General features: G+C 29.4%; 1 protein-coding gene and 1 long non-coding RNA gene across 11 annotated transcripts in view; one reads left to right on the plus strand and one right to left on the minus strand.

Moving 5' to 3' along the window:
* The window catches only part of LOC117179050, a 19,960-nt gene extending 8,246 nt beyond the window's left edge, over window positions 1-11,714 (minus strand). Inside the window, exons 1-2 of the long non-coding RNA XR_004467856.1 lie at window positions 11,575-11,714; window positions 9,408-9,442 (exon numbers count right to left, since the gene is read on the minus strand). This is a non-coding gene — a long non-coding RNA (uncharacterized LOC117179050). The remainder of the gene's footprint in view (window positions 1-9,407; window positions 9,443-11,574) is intronic.
* Window positions 1-14,674, plus strand: part of LOC117179048 — a 67,336-nt gene that overhangs the window by 49,550 nt on the left and 3,112 nt on the right. For all 10 annotated transcript variants that reach the window (XM_033370678.1, XM_033370671.1, XM_033370676.1 and 7 more), the window contains one exon: window positions 2,092-5,423. In XM_033370678.1, the coding sequence (XP_033226569.1) occupies window positions 2,092-5,423 (3,332 nt within the window). The remainder of the gene's footprint in view (window positions 1-2,091; window positions 5,424-14,674) is intronic.

The following is a 14,674-nucleotide window of genomic DNA, read 5'->3' on the forward strand; positions in this document are numbered from 1 at the left end:
TCTATCTTTAGAAATCTTCTAAATATATTTTAAATTTCTAATTTTTTCTACCAAGTTTTTTCTAAAATTTTGTTATCTAGCAAAATTGAAAAATTTCACTTTAAAATCTTGTATATTCTTTTTCAATTCTCTTTTACGATTCAGTTTTCAAACAACAATAAAATCATGAAATTTTGTTTCGATATCTTCAAAAAATACATTTTGCTTACAAAATAGTTTAATTTTTCAACCCGAAAATATGAATTTTCAACGAAATAGTAACATCTTCAGCCGGAGACGAATTTTCAACGAAAATGGTTCAATTTCAACAACAAAATAATGAATTTTTAATAAAGTACTTTAAATTTTAACTCAATAGTTCAATTTAAAAAAAAAAAACAATGAATTCTCTATGAAAAATGTAATAGTTCAAATTTTAATCAAAACAGGTAAGAAAAGGAAAAAAAGTAATAAAATGTTCTACCTAAAAGATGAATTTTTAACTAAGAGCATAGTTTTTGACCTAAGACCAATTTTTTTACAAAATATATTAATTTTCCGTTACAAAGGGGCCATTTTGAATCAAAAATGGAAGTTAAATTTTCAGTTAAAAAAATGAATTTTCAAATAAAAAAAGCGAATTTTCAAAAAAGTTGTTAAATTTTGAACAGCAGAATAAATTTTTTATTTGAAATAAAATAGTTGAATTCTTAACCAAACAAATTAACTTTTAACCAAACAATTGCATTTTTTATCTTCAAGCTGAAATTTCTATACCAAGAGATGAATTTTCAAACATCTTTTTAAATGACTCGAATGATTCATAAAATTTTTTTTAATCTTTCTAAACGAAAAATTTGTAATAAAATCTTCCAGATTTTTTCGAAATTCTTAGAAATCTCTTGAAATTTTGTTTAAAAATATATTATTATTTCTAATTTTCCCAGGAATCTTAAGAAAAGTTTCTTGTTTTCTTGAAACGTTTCAAATTTTTTAATGAGTCACGAAGTTTTCAAAAATTTACATTTTGTTTACAAAATAGTTTAATTTTTCAACCCCAAAATATGAATTCAACGAAATGAAAATTGTAAGTTGAAAGTCTAATAAAAAAAGGTAAAATTTTTTTTTAAAGTAATTGAATGTTCTACCAAAAAGACGAATTTTGTACAAAATACATTAAATTTCTACTAAAAAAGGTGGATTCTGGATAAAAAAGGGAATAGTTAAATTTTCAGTTAAAATGAATTTTAGATCAAGAAAACGAATTTTTAACCAAGTAAGTAAATTTTGAACAAGAATATAATACATTTTTAACAATTAACAGTTGAATTTTAAAAAAAGTGAATTTTTAATAACATTGTTGAATCTTTAACCAAACAGATTAACTTTCTACCAAACAATTGTATTTTTGACCGTGAAGGTGAAATCTCTGTGCCAAGAGAATAATTTTCAAACATCTTTTAAACTGACTCGAATTATTCTGAAAAAATGTAGAATCTTTCTAAATAAAAAAATTTTCTGAAAATCTTTTATATTTCATTAACATTTTCCCTAAAAATATAAAGTATTTATAATTTTCCCAGGAATGTTAAGAAAAATTGTTTGTTTCTTGAAATTTTTCAAAATTTTTTAAAAGTTACGAAATCTTCAAAAACTTGCGTTTTGTTTTCAATTATATGAAATATTTTCAAATTTTTTATTATTTTGTAATCTTTTAAAAATTTCCAACTCTTTTTAAATGATTGCAATTCCTCATACTAAACCTAATTATTTTTGAAAGTAATGGTATTTTTCCAAAAATTAACTTCTGCATAATTAGAAAAATGGTTTTAAAATCTTTCGGATTCTTTTTTGTCAATTTGAGGGATCTTCTTAAATGTTTTGAAATATTTTCTTAAAACTAATTTTTTTTAAATAAAAATCATTTAAAATTTTCCCAGAAATGTTAAAATTTGTTTATTATCTTTTTATTCTCTTGTTAGTAGACACTCTGAATATTTGCACCAAAAAAATTTTATCGTTTTTAAATAAGAAAACTTAATTATCTTGACAGGAAGATTGTTCGTGATGATTTTCGAAAAGAATTTAAAACATTTATTTAATATCTTTCAGGTCGATTCCGCAGCATCGAGTAACCACACAGGACCTCTCCAAAGTTCCGGCTCGGTGATGAGTCGCTCCGTAACCGAGGAAAGTTCTGACAGCGTAGGCAACGTCTTATCAGCGAAAAAGCTTCACAACATGAGCCTCGTGAAATTATTCATGAAGCAGAAGAGTATGAGCGCAGAGGGCATGAGCTTAACCCTCGATCAATCGGATTCAGTCAGCGAGAACGGTTGGCCGACCAGCAACAGCGATAGTGGAACCAACACCCAGATCCATCGACACAACCTCAACAACTCTACTCGATTAGAACTTCCCGAGAACGACTTCTCCATCAACTGGGTGAAAACGGACCATTACACCGGAGCCGGAGAAACCCACAAAGACAACTTCAGCGACATTCCAAAGCAAACGTCTACTCCGAGAGGTGGTAGCAAGAAAGAATCCTTGTGCACTTCTATTGAAGAATTCACAGACAGCACTTCAAAATCAAATTCAGCTCTTGACAGCAGTCATCCAGAAGTTGAAAGACGTCCCAGAAGTGCTTGGAGTGACACCAGGGAGAAGAGGTACTCCAGAACGATGGGGATTCAAGCGATCACTGAAGTAGAAGACAACGGAGTTCAGACATCTCTGGTTTATCCAATCCCAGAAGAGAAGAGTCCATCTGTTCAAGAGACGCTCCTCGACAAAAAGCCGATTTATGTCGTCTATCCAAATTACACCCTTCCCGATTTGTCTTTCCTCAACAGTTCGGACGCCAAATTCGAGAACGTGGCGCTCAAGCCGCAGAACTTCAACAAGGATAAGACCTGGAAGAAACCTGGAAAGTCCAATCGCCCCTTTTCCTGTAACGATGTCGACGCGTTGAAGCAGAAGGGATTTTCTCATGTAAAGGACTGGGAGTCGCTCACATTTCTTTTACCGAACGAGTACAAGAAGATACTTCACGATGTTCCGGAAGTCTCGAGACATATCAAGCCCGGGGATGTAATGAAGAAGCCTCTCTTCTGTTTGTCCCCGCCGATGAGAACGAAGCGGAGAACACTCAGTGAGGTTACCAACAATTCCTCCAGCAGCAGCACAGCGACTCAACCTTCCTCTGGATACCGAGGATCTTCTACTCTTCTCACCGATTCTTCTACGAATCAACAGGTCTCCAACACTGCAAATCCTCTTTATCTTTACCGATACGACAGTGCTAGTTCAGAGACGAGCCTCGCGGGCCAGGACGTCACAAATAGATACGGAGTTCAGAAGGTGGCGGGTCCAACCCTTCCGAAGAGATCGATTTCCTTGCCTCACGGGGATAAGGATTCAGTGGATTACTCCTGTGGCAAAGTTCCTCCGAGGCCGCCTTTGCCGAGGAGTATTTTGAGGAAGAACAGAGTTGCTGGTAAAAGGTGCAGTATGTTTGAAATGGGTGATGTGGAGGAGGTGGAGGACAAATCCTCGGAAACTAACAAGAGAATGTCTTTGCCGGAACCTTATTACATTAACAATGATCTTCATTTATTGAGGAATGGAAGGATAGACGACTCGGATAAGGACGTTGATGAGACTGAAGAAAGACTCCAGACTGAGAGGTTGAAGGAGGTCGCGCATCGCGTGGATTTAGAAACAATGGACAGCAGCGGAGAAGATGTTAAACAGTTGGAAGATTTCCTCAAAAGAAGTGGGTTTTCATCACAGAGCAGCGATGGAGACGATGAGGAAATAAAATTGAGGTCTTATGTGAGAAAATTCCTCGCTTTAAGGATGAACAAAGACATTTTGAAGACCATAGATATGGGCGAGTCCCAGAAAAAGACTGTGAGCTTTGCATCGAATCAAAGGAAGTACTTAGAGAATATTGCTAATATGGAGCCAAATAAGGAGATAATGGAGCCAAAGGAAGATATGGAATTGAGGTCGTTTGACCTGGAGGAGAAGAGGAAAATGATCTGGCCGGTGAACAAAGCAGTGGATTTACTTTTGAAATATTGGCATGCTGAGCCAATTCGAAGCAGGCAGGGTTACAATGACAACAACGAGTGTTCTCAACTCTCACTTGGGAATCTCTGTCCGCCTCTTTATGCGATAATGTCCGACGGTCTCAAACCCCAGTTGAATTCCACTTTTGGACCGATAGCAAACAGTGTTTGGCAAGTAGTGGAAGCTTCTTCGCAACAAGGTCCTTTGACGAAAACCTTGAACGAACTGGTTCAGAGAATCAACGGCGAAGACTTTATAACTGAGGGAATGCTCAAATTTCATGCTTTCGTCTTCGGATTGTTGAATCTCAGAGCCTTGGACGCTTGGTTTGCTTACTTGTGTACGAGGGAGTCGATTCTGAGGAAGCATTACAACAACAACAGTTTACTCGTCAGGGCGCTTTCTTGTGGAAACTCTCGGGAAGTTGTTGACGCATTTTTAGATATCTTGCAACCCCTGGCTTTCTGTCCATTCCAGCTTGATTTGCTCTATCAGTACAGACAACTGCACAACAGTTTCGGGAATAGAATCGCACATTCGAAAGTCCCTTTAAGAAACGCAGAGTCGCCCAAGGATCAACATGCAGAAGGTAGTCATTCAAGTCCAAGGAAAGCGAGACCCAGGTCTTGTTTTAATTACGGATATGATGAGAAGAGTAGAAGCGATCAGAAAGCAGAGATGGAAAAGACTTCGAAGAAACGATGGAGTCATCTTCATCTCAGTTCAAAGTTCCATTTCGATAGGATAGGATCTGAGGATTCTGAAGAGTACACTGATAGTTTGGAACATTCGCCTTTAAATAGAGCTGGTGCGAAACCTTCAAGGTTGAGGAGTCCGGAGTTGCGAGGAGAGGACGAAGATGTGGTTCCTGGGGATGTTAAGTTTAGAAAGTTGCAAGAGAAATGGGAGTTTATGTTGGGAAAGGAAGATTCCAAGGAACATGTTGCACCTCCTCCTTCTTCTCCGAATAGAACTCCTACGAGTATGGGGAAGTCGAAAATTCCCCGGTTGCTCACCTCACCTATTAAACAGACCTCGAATTTGACGGGTATTCCGGGAAAAAATACAAAACCAACCCTTACGGGAATTCCGGCTTTCAAGAAGACCCCGGGACAATTACCGAAAGCTTTGCCGAAGAAACCTGATTGCAGGGGGAAGGATGTTACGAGGAGGACGAGTCGAGTGGATCAGGATAGTTTAAATAATACAAAGACTCATCTGACGAGGCCGAGTTCTCTCCCTTATAAAACTTACGGAGTTGCGAAGGATAAGGCTTTGGTGTCGCCTCAAAGGAGAGCTGCGTCGACTTCCTTACCAAGACCTACTTCTGCTATTATCACGAGAAATGTCCCTGCAAAGACACCCAAGTAGGTTTTCTATATATTTTATTATTTAAATCTTCATTGATGAATATTAACTTATTTTAGTTATTCTTTAAAATATTTCAATAATGTAGGATTTTATCAGAGCAAAATTAATTATATGTTTTTGCGGCGCAAACTGAGGAAATTTGAAATTCAACGCCTACATCTTTGAAAAAATGCAAATAACTAAATTCAAAAATTTTTTTTTCACATTTTCCAACAATTTCACAGGCTTAAGACAGTTATAGGTCATACACGGTCAATGGGATTGAAAAATTCGAACTCTGAAGCTGAACATTTTTCCATCTGGAGTAAAGAAAATGAGCTGCAAATTAAAGTCCTCAAAATGAAACGCTTGAATTTTTAACTTTTAAAATCAAAGTTTAAAAGTTTTTCAAATAAAAATTTTGTTATTAAAATTCTCAATAATTTACCTGTATAAAATTAAAGCTACTAACACTTTAGAACTGAATCATTTTCAATTAAGTATCAATCCACATTTTCATTTTCAATGCTTTAAATTGAAGAATCAATCAATTAATTTTTTTTCTCAAAATTATATCATTTAAAGCAATTTTAATCCAGAAACATTAAAAATTGAACGATTACATTTTTTTATAAACTGAACACTTTTTAAATTAAAACTTAAATTATTTATATTTTAAATGATTAAAAAATCCTTAAAATGCTTCTAAATCTTATTTGAAAATCTTGAAACATCTGTTCTAAATCTTTGTGAAGAATCACTTAAAATTATCTTTTCGAAATAAAAATAATTATTAATTTTCGTAGGAAATGCTTTTTAATCCTCTGAAGCCATTCCAAATTCTTTAAAATCTTTTAATTTTTTTTGTTCGAAATCTGCCAAAATCTATATTTTGGCGGTATACGCACACACTTTGTTTGAATTATTTCAAATCATTTAAAATTCTAAATTGAATTTTTTCAAATCTTTTCTAAATATTTCTTCAACTTCCTTGAATTTTTTTAAAGAATAATATGTGTTCATTTGTTATTTATACATCGAATTTCAACAATTTTGCTTAAAATTATTATTTTTTTAATTAGAACAATTAAAATGTAACGTTCAAAATTGAGTTTTTAATATTTAACTATAATTACAGATTTTAAATAAACAGTCAGATATTTCTAAATATTTACTCAATCTTATTTTTCTTAATTAAAAATGTGTTTACATTTCTTTAACTAATAAGACTTTTCAATTGAAATAGTTTACATAATTTTTAACCTTAGAAAATGGAAATTCTAAAATTGCAAACTGGTTTCGAATCGTCTTGTAAAGTTAATTATTATTCACTTTTTAAATCTTAAAGATCAGTTTAGTTTTAAAAAGCATTTTTAATTAATATTCACAGTTGATCAACTGAAAATGTAATTTAAAAAAGGATGGAAATCAGAGTTGGACAGATATTTCTGTAAAAAAATGTGTTTCTTCACCTTAGAAGATGTACATTCCATCCGCACCCCTTTGTATCCGATAAAGACTTACTTTTAGTATCCAACAATACTTTAAGCTCCACACCAAAAATCGTTAAAACCCTTTAATGCCAAAATTAATGTACAACCTAAAAACCGTACTTATTCTTTCTAGTTCGGATTTTTGTCAATAGGTGGCGTATCGCAGTTTAACCATTCCCAATAGGAATATTAAGGAAATGTTTTTTATTCATCTAAAGCCTTTCACAATTTTAAAAATGTTTCTAATTTTTTTCTGCAGAAATTTATATTTTGTTTTAAATTAGGCCGTGGGCTATTTGTCCCAGGATTTCGGTACAAATAGCCGGATTTTGTCGGTATACGTAGACACTCTTCGTTTAAATTATTTGAAATTATTACAAAATTCTTATTAATTTTTTTTCTTCAAAACTTCGAAATATCTCTTCAAATTACTTGACTTTTTTCTAATAATAGTAGGTATTCAATTGCTATTTATACAAAAAAAGTCAACAGTTTGATTTAAAATTAAAAAATTTTAAGTAGAGCAATTAAAATTGTAACTTTCAAAGCTTATTTTTTTTCTTTAATTTTGAGTGTTTGATTCGTAATTACTGATTTTAAATGAAAAGTCAGATCTTCTCTAATATTAAGTAATGGTTCTATTTTTTTAATTAACAATTAAACGGTTTAAAAATGGAATATTTTAGAGTGAAACAATATTCAACATGTAATAAAATCCAATAATTATGAATATATTATTTTAAAGTTACTTTAAAATTGAAAATATTTTGTGAACTTTGAATCGGGCGTTTTCGTTTGTTTAACTGGCAAGATTTTCCAATTAAAACAGTTTAATTTTCAATGTTAAAATCTGGAAATTCTACAATTGTTAACTAATTCCGAATCATCTTGTAAAATCAAATATAATTCACTTTTTAATTCTTTAAGTACGGTTAGATTTGAAAAATTATTATTTAATGTATATTCTCCATTCATCAAATAAATTTTTTTTTTATCTAAAGTCTTCAATTTCCAAAACTTCTAATCTTTATTGGTTCAAGTCTTTCAAGGTACATTTTAAAATTCTTTAAATTAACATGTACTCTCAAAAAACAAAATATAACATTTTTAAAGTAAAAGATTTTCAAATTACGAATTCTAAATTGAATATCATAATTGAAAAAATAATATTTAACTGATTATTAAAAAAAGGATTGAAATTAAAGTTGTCAAATTTTTGTTTCTAAAAATTTATCAATTTCCGGTAAAAAAATCAATTCGTTGTCATTTCCCGGTCTCATAAAATTCCCGGTAATTTCCGGTCCAGCGGCCGCCCTGACATATTTTAGGTGTAAGTGTTGTGTTCTGTGAAAAATGAAATAACAGCAAAAAATAAACAAATAAGAGAAGAATCGACATAGTGACTCGTGGAGAAAAAAAATCTATCAACAGCCATCCGTTGAAGAACTGTTTCGCTCTTTGAATTTATAAAAATTTATAAATAACCCGTATGCAATTAACAAAATTCTTGTACCAAAAACGTAAGATAAACTATCTTTCTACAAATTCTACGCCGGAGTTTGTAGGCCACGTTAGGGCACTTTCCACACAAACTTGGACAGCTGAAATCGGACACCGTTTTTATTTTAAATCAAAATTGATTATTTAATACTCGCAGAGCGCCGTCAAATTATTACAAGAATGATATTATCAGAAATAAGCAAAAAATCTTTTTAATTTTGAAGAATAGTTTATTATTGAATTTAATATTCCATTATGAAAAGAAACGGCAATTATCATAAAAATGATTATTCTAATAATACTTGGTAAAAAAACAGGCAGACGCAAATCCTCAAAATACACACACCCACATAAGATTTTACGACCATCTTGATTTATAAAACGATCTACGCTGGTATCAAAAATTCAATAGAATATTTTTATATCTGTAAAGACGACATCCTCTACTAAAATTAGTAATTTTTCTTGCAAATAACATTTGTATTTTACATTGCTTTACGTTTTATGCTTTTAAATTGAATTGGACTCAAATGCACATACCTTAATTAAGTCGGATTGCAAAAACATTTTGTAAAAAAAAAATTGATAGAAAAAAGACAATTCGAATAGAAACTAAGTTTATAAACGTAATTCATATAATATAATAAAATAAAATTTGAACCCTGAGGGTTTATTCGCATTGGGGAACAACTGAATTAAATTGCAGGCTTGAAAACATACTGAAATTCCTTTGATACGCAGTCATCTTCTCATGAAATCTTTCATTGGACTCGAAATTAAATTTAAACATTTTAGAAAATAAATTTTTGTCCTTTGAACAGAAGAAAAGATAGAACCTGTTCTAAGATATCCATATTTCAAAAGTCCACTCGCTAAGGAAACAATGAAGTTTTAAATCGGCGGTCACTATGCGATTTTTAAATTAAATTACATTCTATCCCCGTGTTGGTTCGGAAATTTAAACCTGCAACATGGTTGGGGATAGGAGGGACTTATAAAAACACTTACGTTCGCGGATATCCTCCTGTCTTTCAGAAAACAGTCTGAAAAGGACAAAATTATGTTAAACAAATTCTAAGTTTTATAAAAAATAGATAAAATTTTCTTAAATCTTTAACTTGATTCATAAAATTGACAAAAAGCCCATTGATTATTTCAACAAATAGAGAAGAAACCTAATCGGTAATAGAAAAAATGTTTATTTAAATGTTATTTGCATATTTGTGTTTTTTCATTTGCTTCAGGTAAAGGTCGTAATTATAATTCAATTTTGATTTCCAAAAGCTAATTATATTGAGTGAAAGGTTATTTACAATTCTATTTTTCACATTTTGTTCAAATTATTTTATTGAGGAATTATACGTAATATTATTCTTAGTAAGTAATTTTGTTTATTTAAACCATTTATTGTCGTAAATTAGAATTGAATTAACATTACGACTTTTGCCCAAAGTGAAAGAAAATTATTTATTATTTACGCTTTTAACATTTTTTTTAATTATCAATGGGCCTTTTTTGTCAATATTATCAATGAAGTTAAAGATTAAGTAATGTTAAACTTGAATTTAGAGTTTAGTTTCATTGTTTCAAAATAGATTAAAGAAAACTGTAGAGTTATTTATAAAATAATTGAAACAAATTAATTTTTAATAAATTTTCGGCAATAGTAATCTGCTTAATTAAGTAAAATAATTACAAGAATTGAGGTCTGCAAAATTGAACAATTTTTAGTTTGTAACTGCCAATATTTATCAGTTCCAAAAAAAAACACTTTAAAGGCCGTACTAAAAAAATAATAATTAAAAATCGAAGCATTAAAAAAATGCAAAATTTAAAAGTAACGTGAAAATAAAAAGGCTAAATATTCCTTAAATTTTCAATTTGTCCAGGCAAAAAATTTTCTTTTTATTATTTTTATATACCTGAAGTTCCGAACGTTTAAATGAGCGAGATTTTTTACTGATAATTATGTAAACTATAAAAAGGGCTAAAATGTTTGTTTATTTGTATTGGAATTCATTTATTATTGAAACAGAATTATAATGCATATTTTAAAATGCAGTTGGAACAATATTTCTGGATAAAATAAAAATGGGGAAAAATATCTCGTTCATTTTTACGTTCGGAACTTTAGCTACATTACCACATCGGAAAAGTCAGTTAAAATAATTTAAAAGATAACAGGAACTGAAACAACCTTGAAATGTCGGGAAATTTTTTTGAGAGTGTGCTTATGAATAATATTATGTGGTTCATTTTCAACTATTTTGTTAAAAATTCTTTTTTTTTTTGTTTGAAAATTAATTTTTTTAAATGAAAATGTAACTTCCAATTGAATATTCCATAATTTTATTTAAAAAATCATCAGTTAACTTTTCTAATTGAAAAATCGTATTATTCGGTACAAATTAATCTTGTTGGTTGAAAATCTACCTTTTTGGTTCAAAATTCAATTGTTCTAGTTAACGACTCATCATTTTAGTTGAAAATCAATCTGTTTCGTTTAAGATTCAACTATTCTAATTGAAGATTCATAATTTTATTGGAAAATTCATTAATTTGATTAAAAATGTAACTACTTTTTTGAAAATTAGTTGTTTTTTTGTGAACATAATTTTTTTTACTGAAAATGTAACTAATTCAACTAAATATTCCATCATTTCAGTTAAAAGTTAATTTTTTTGTTTGAACATTAATTTTTAACTGAAAATTTAACTATTCAATTTTTGTTTAACAATTTATCGTTTTTAGTTAAAAATGCACGTTTTTTGTTGAAAATTATTATTTTTTGTGGTAGAAATTAATCTTCTTGACTGAAAATGTATTCTTTTGGTTTTAAATTTAACCATTTAGTCCAATAATTATCATTTTAGTTGAAAATTCATATGGTTGTTAGAAAATTAATTTTTGTAACGGGAAATTTAAGTAGCCCATTTTTGGTTAAAAATTGATTTTTTTATTTCAAAAGTCAACAATTGTGCTGAAAATTAATCTTTTTTAGTTGAAAATTCAACTATTTAGTTAAGAATTAATATATTTTGTTAAAAAATCGCAGAAAGAAATATACGATCTAAACACATTGTTTTCTTAAAAAGGGGATTCTAACCTAATTTCTTCAAATTTGCATAAACTTGTCGCAAAATAAATAAAAAAAACTCACTTTGCTCCCACTTACCTGTGTTCAAAACTGAGAATAATCCAGCTTCGAAAAGTTATCATCTGCAATCGGTTTCCACCAAAAAGAGATTCAGGTATAGAGTCATCAGAAATGCATTTCAAGCCGTTCACCGCTTTCTGTCAATCTGACGATAGTAACTGGCGATAATAACAATTAATTACAAATAAAACACAACTAAGATCTTATTTTGCAAAAATATTAAACAAAATTTAATCTAAATCATATTTTTTATCAAACGAAAACCCGGCGACGCAGTGGTTTCAAGGAACAGTCGAAACGTGTTTATACCTGCCAATTCGACAGTTGCAATGCAGCCACAAACCCGATTCGTCTTTTACCGCACAACAATAATCGGATTTTACAAGAATATTACACCAAATTTATCGCTATCGATTCTAAAATAAAAATTCGATCAAATTTTGGCGCGAACCTATCAAAATTGTATCTTTTGAACCGAAAAGACGGGGAGCTCGACGTTAACGATTTCAAAGAAACAAATTGCACTGGTTGCACTCTTTCAGGCGCGATAACCAAACTTAAATCGAACTTCAAACGCAAATTTTCGAACTGACACAATTTAAATGTCTTTCCTCATTATGACTTCAAATTAGGATATTAATCAGTAAGAACGATTCAATTTTTCTAATTTCATGTCAATATTTATCTTTGACCGATGAAATAAATGGAATTTTATAAAAAATGTAAATTATGATTAACGTAGTACTATGGACATAGTCGTGGAAATAGCGCAAAAATTTGAATGCAATAAATTGACAATATAACTTCTTTATTTTTTTTATAATATTTTAAACACTCTTTAATAATATTTTCCAATATAAAACAAAGAAAAATAAAATAAAAATTAATATTACATTATGATCACCATTTTGAATTATTTGAAATTTGTAGCAATCTTATATTAATTTCAGTATTTTCAATCGCGGTCTCTTTGTATTATGCAGAAAAATCAGGAACACCGGTAAACAATCGGGAATTGTTTTTAAAATCGAAAATTTTTCAGATGTGTTTTAACTTTTGCAAAATCGTCTCGGTCCGCAAAAAAATTTGTTTGCAATTGTGCACAGTGTTATTAACCAACTTCGTTAAATTATCGAAGGTCATTTTATATTTAAGATTTTTAAATTCATTTTTAATTGAAAATCATTTTTTAGTACAAAAGTCTCTTTTGGTTGAAAATTAATGTTTTTTTTTTAAATTTTTTATTTAAATGTTTGGTTCACAGTTAATTCCTTTAATGAAAATTCAAATCTTTTCTTTAAAAGTCATCTTTTTGGTGGAACTCAGTACTTTTTTGAAAATCTCTCTACTTTCTTAAAAAGTCCTTTTTTTGGTTGATAGTTAATTATTTTTAATTGCAAAGTATACTATTATATTTTTGGTTCAATATTCATCTCTTTCAAATAAAATTTTTTATTAGATTATTATAATCATAAAATAAATTGAATAATAATTTAATTAATTATAATAAATACTACTTTGTTGAAAATTTGACAATTTTGTTAAACAGCCATCCTTCTCGGTCGAAAATATGACTGTTTTGTTGAACATTCGTCTTCTTATTAAGGGTTAACAAGTGAATAATAATTAATTTTATAAGACCATTCTGAATCAGTTGAAATTTAAGAAATTTCATATGTTAACGTTAAAAATCGAAACGTTGTTTCGATTGGAAAATCTTAGCAGTTAAACAAATGTAATCGCCCCATTTTAACTTTATAAACTATTTTCAATTTTAAAGTAACTTCAATATAATATATTCATAATTAAAGGCTTTTATTACATTTAAAATATTGTAGTAATTTACATTTTTTTAATTAAGAAAAATAACAATTGCTTAATAATTAGAAATATTTGTCCATGTAAAGTGAATAATTATAAATCAAATATTCAAAACTAACTGAAAACCTAAACTTTGATCGTTAAAATTAAAATTTTTTTTAGTGAAAAAATTCAATTCACAAGTAAAACTGTTGAATTTTGATATATAATAAATATTACATACCCTTAATTCCTAGAAAAAATTCGAGCAAGTTGAAGATAATGAATTAGAAATTTGAAATGATTTTAAATAATTTAAAAGAAGCCTCTTAAGTATAACGACAAAATCCCGCTATTTGTACAGAAATTTCATTGAAAATAGCCCACGGCCTAATTTAAAACAAACTTTAGATCTTTGCAGATTTCGAACAGAAAATTTAGAAGCTTTTTAAGAATTATGAAAGAGTTCAAAAGAATAAGAAATATTTTCTTAAGATTCTTAGAAAAATCGAAAATGACTTTTTATTTTGAAAAATTTATTTTAAAAGAATATTTTAATAATTTCAAAAATCGCCAAAAATAAATCTGAAAGATTTCAATGAAATTTTTTGAATTTTGCAGGATGTAAAACAAATTTTAGGAATAATTCAAATCATTTAAAATATGTTTAGAAATACGGACCAAGTTTCAAAAATAATTAAAAATTTGAATACATTTAGAACAACATGTAGATGCTTCAAGATATTGAAATCAAATTTTGAAGCTCTTGAAGGATTTGTTAACTATTTAAAATTAAAGCATTGTACTTTTTAATTTAAGAAGTATTCAGTTTACCACAAAAATATAATCGATCAATTTTCAATATTTCTAATTTAAGATGCTTAAAATGATCCACAGCTCAGTATTTATTACTTCAAATGGAAAGTTTTGTAGCTTTAGAGTTCGAACTTTTTAATCTAATTTACCGTGAAAAATGTTTGCGAACCGGTAAATGGCTAAGAATTTTTTTATGTGATTAAAACAGCCACCCTATTATCATATGATTGAAAATCAATCGATTTCTTGCACAAAGTTTTATTGATGTTTGTCGACTTCCGCAATATGTCATTTATGGGCTTTTCCACATAGTGTCATTTTCTCTCAAAGAAGAATTCCAAAATAAATCACAAGGCACACATTTCAAACTTGTTTCCTAAATTCTAAATAATGTAGAAACACATTTTTCAGCTTGGTGAATATCTTTGGGCATGCGCGCAATTTGCACAAAATATTGAAATTAATAAGTCCATAAATTTAATTGAATGGATAATATTTTATG

The sequence above is a fragment of the Belonocnema kinseyi genome, chromosome 8 (assembly GCF_010883055.1).
Source record: "Belonocnema kinseyi isolate 2016_QV_RU_SX_M_011 chromosome 8, B_treatae_v1, whole genome shotgun sequence".
NCBI lineage: Eukaryota > Metazoa > Arthropoda > Insecta > Hymenoptera > Cynipidae > Belonocnema > Belonocnema kinseyi.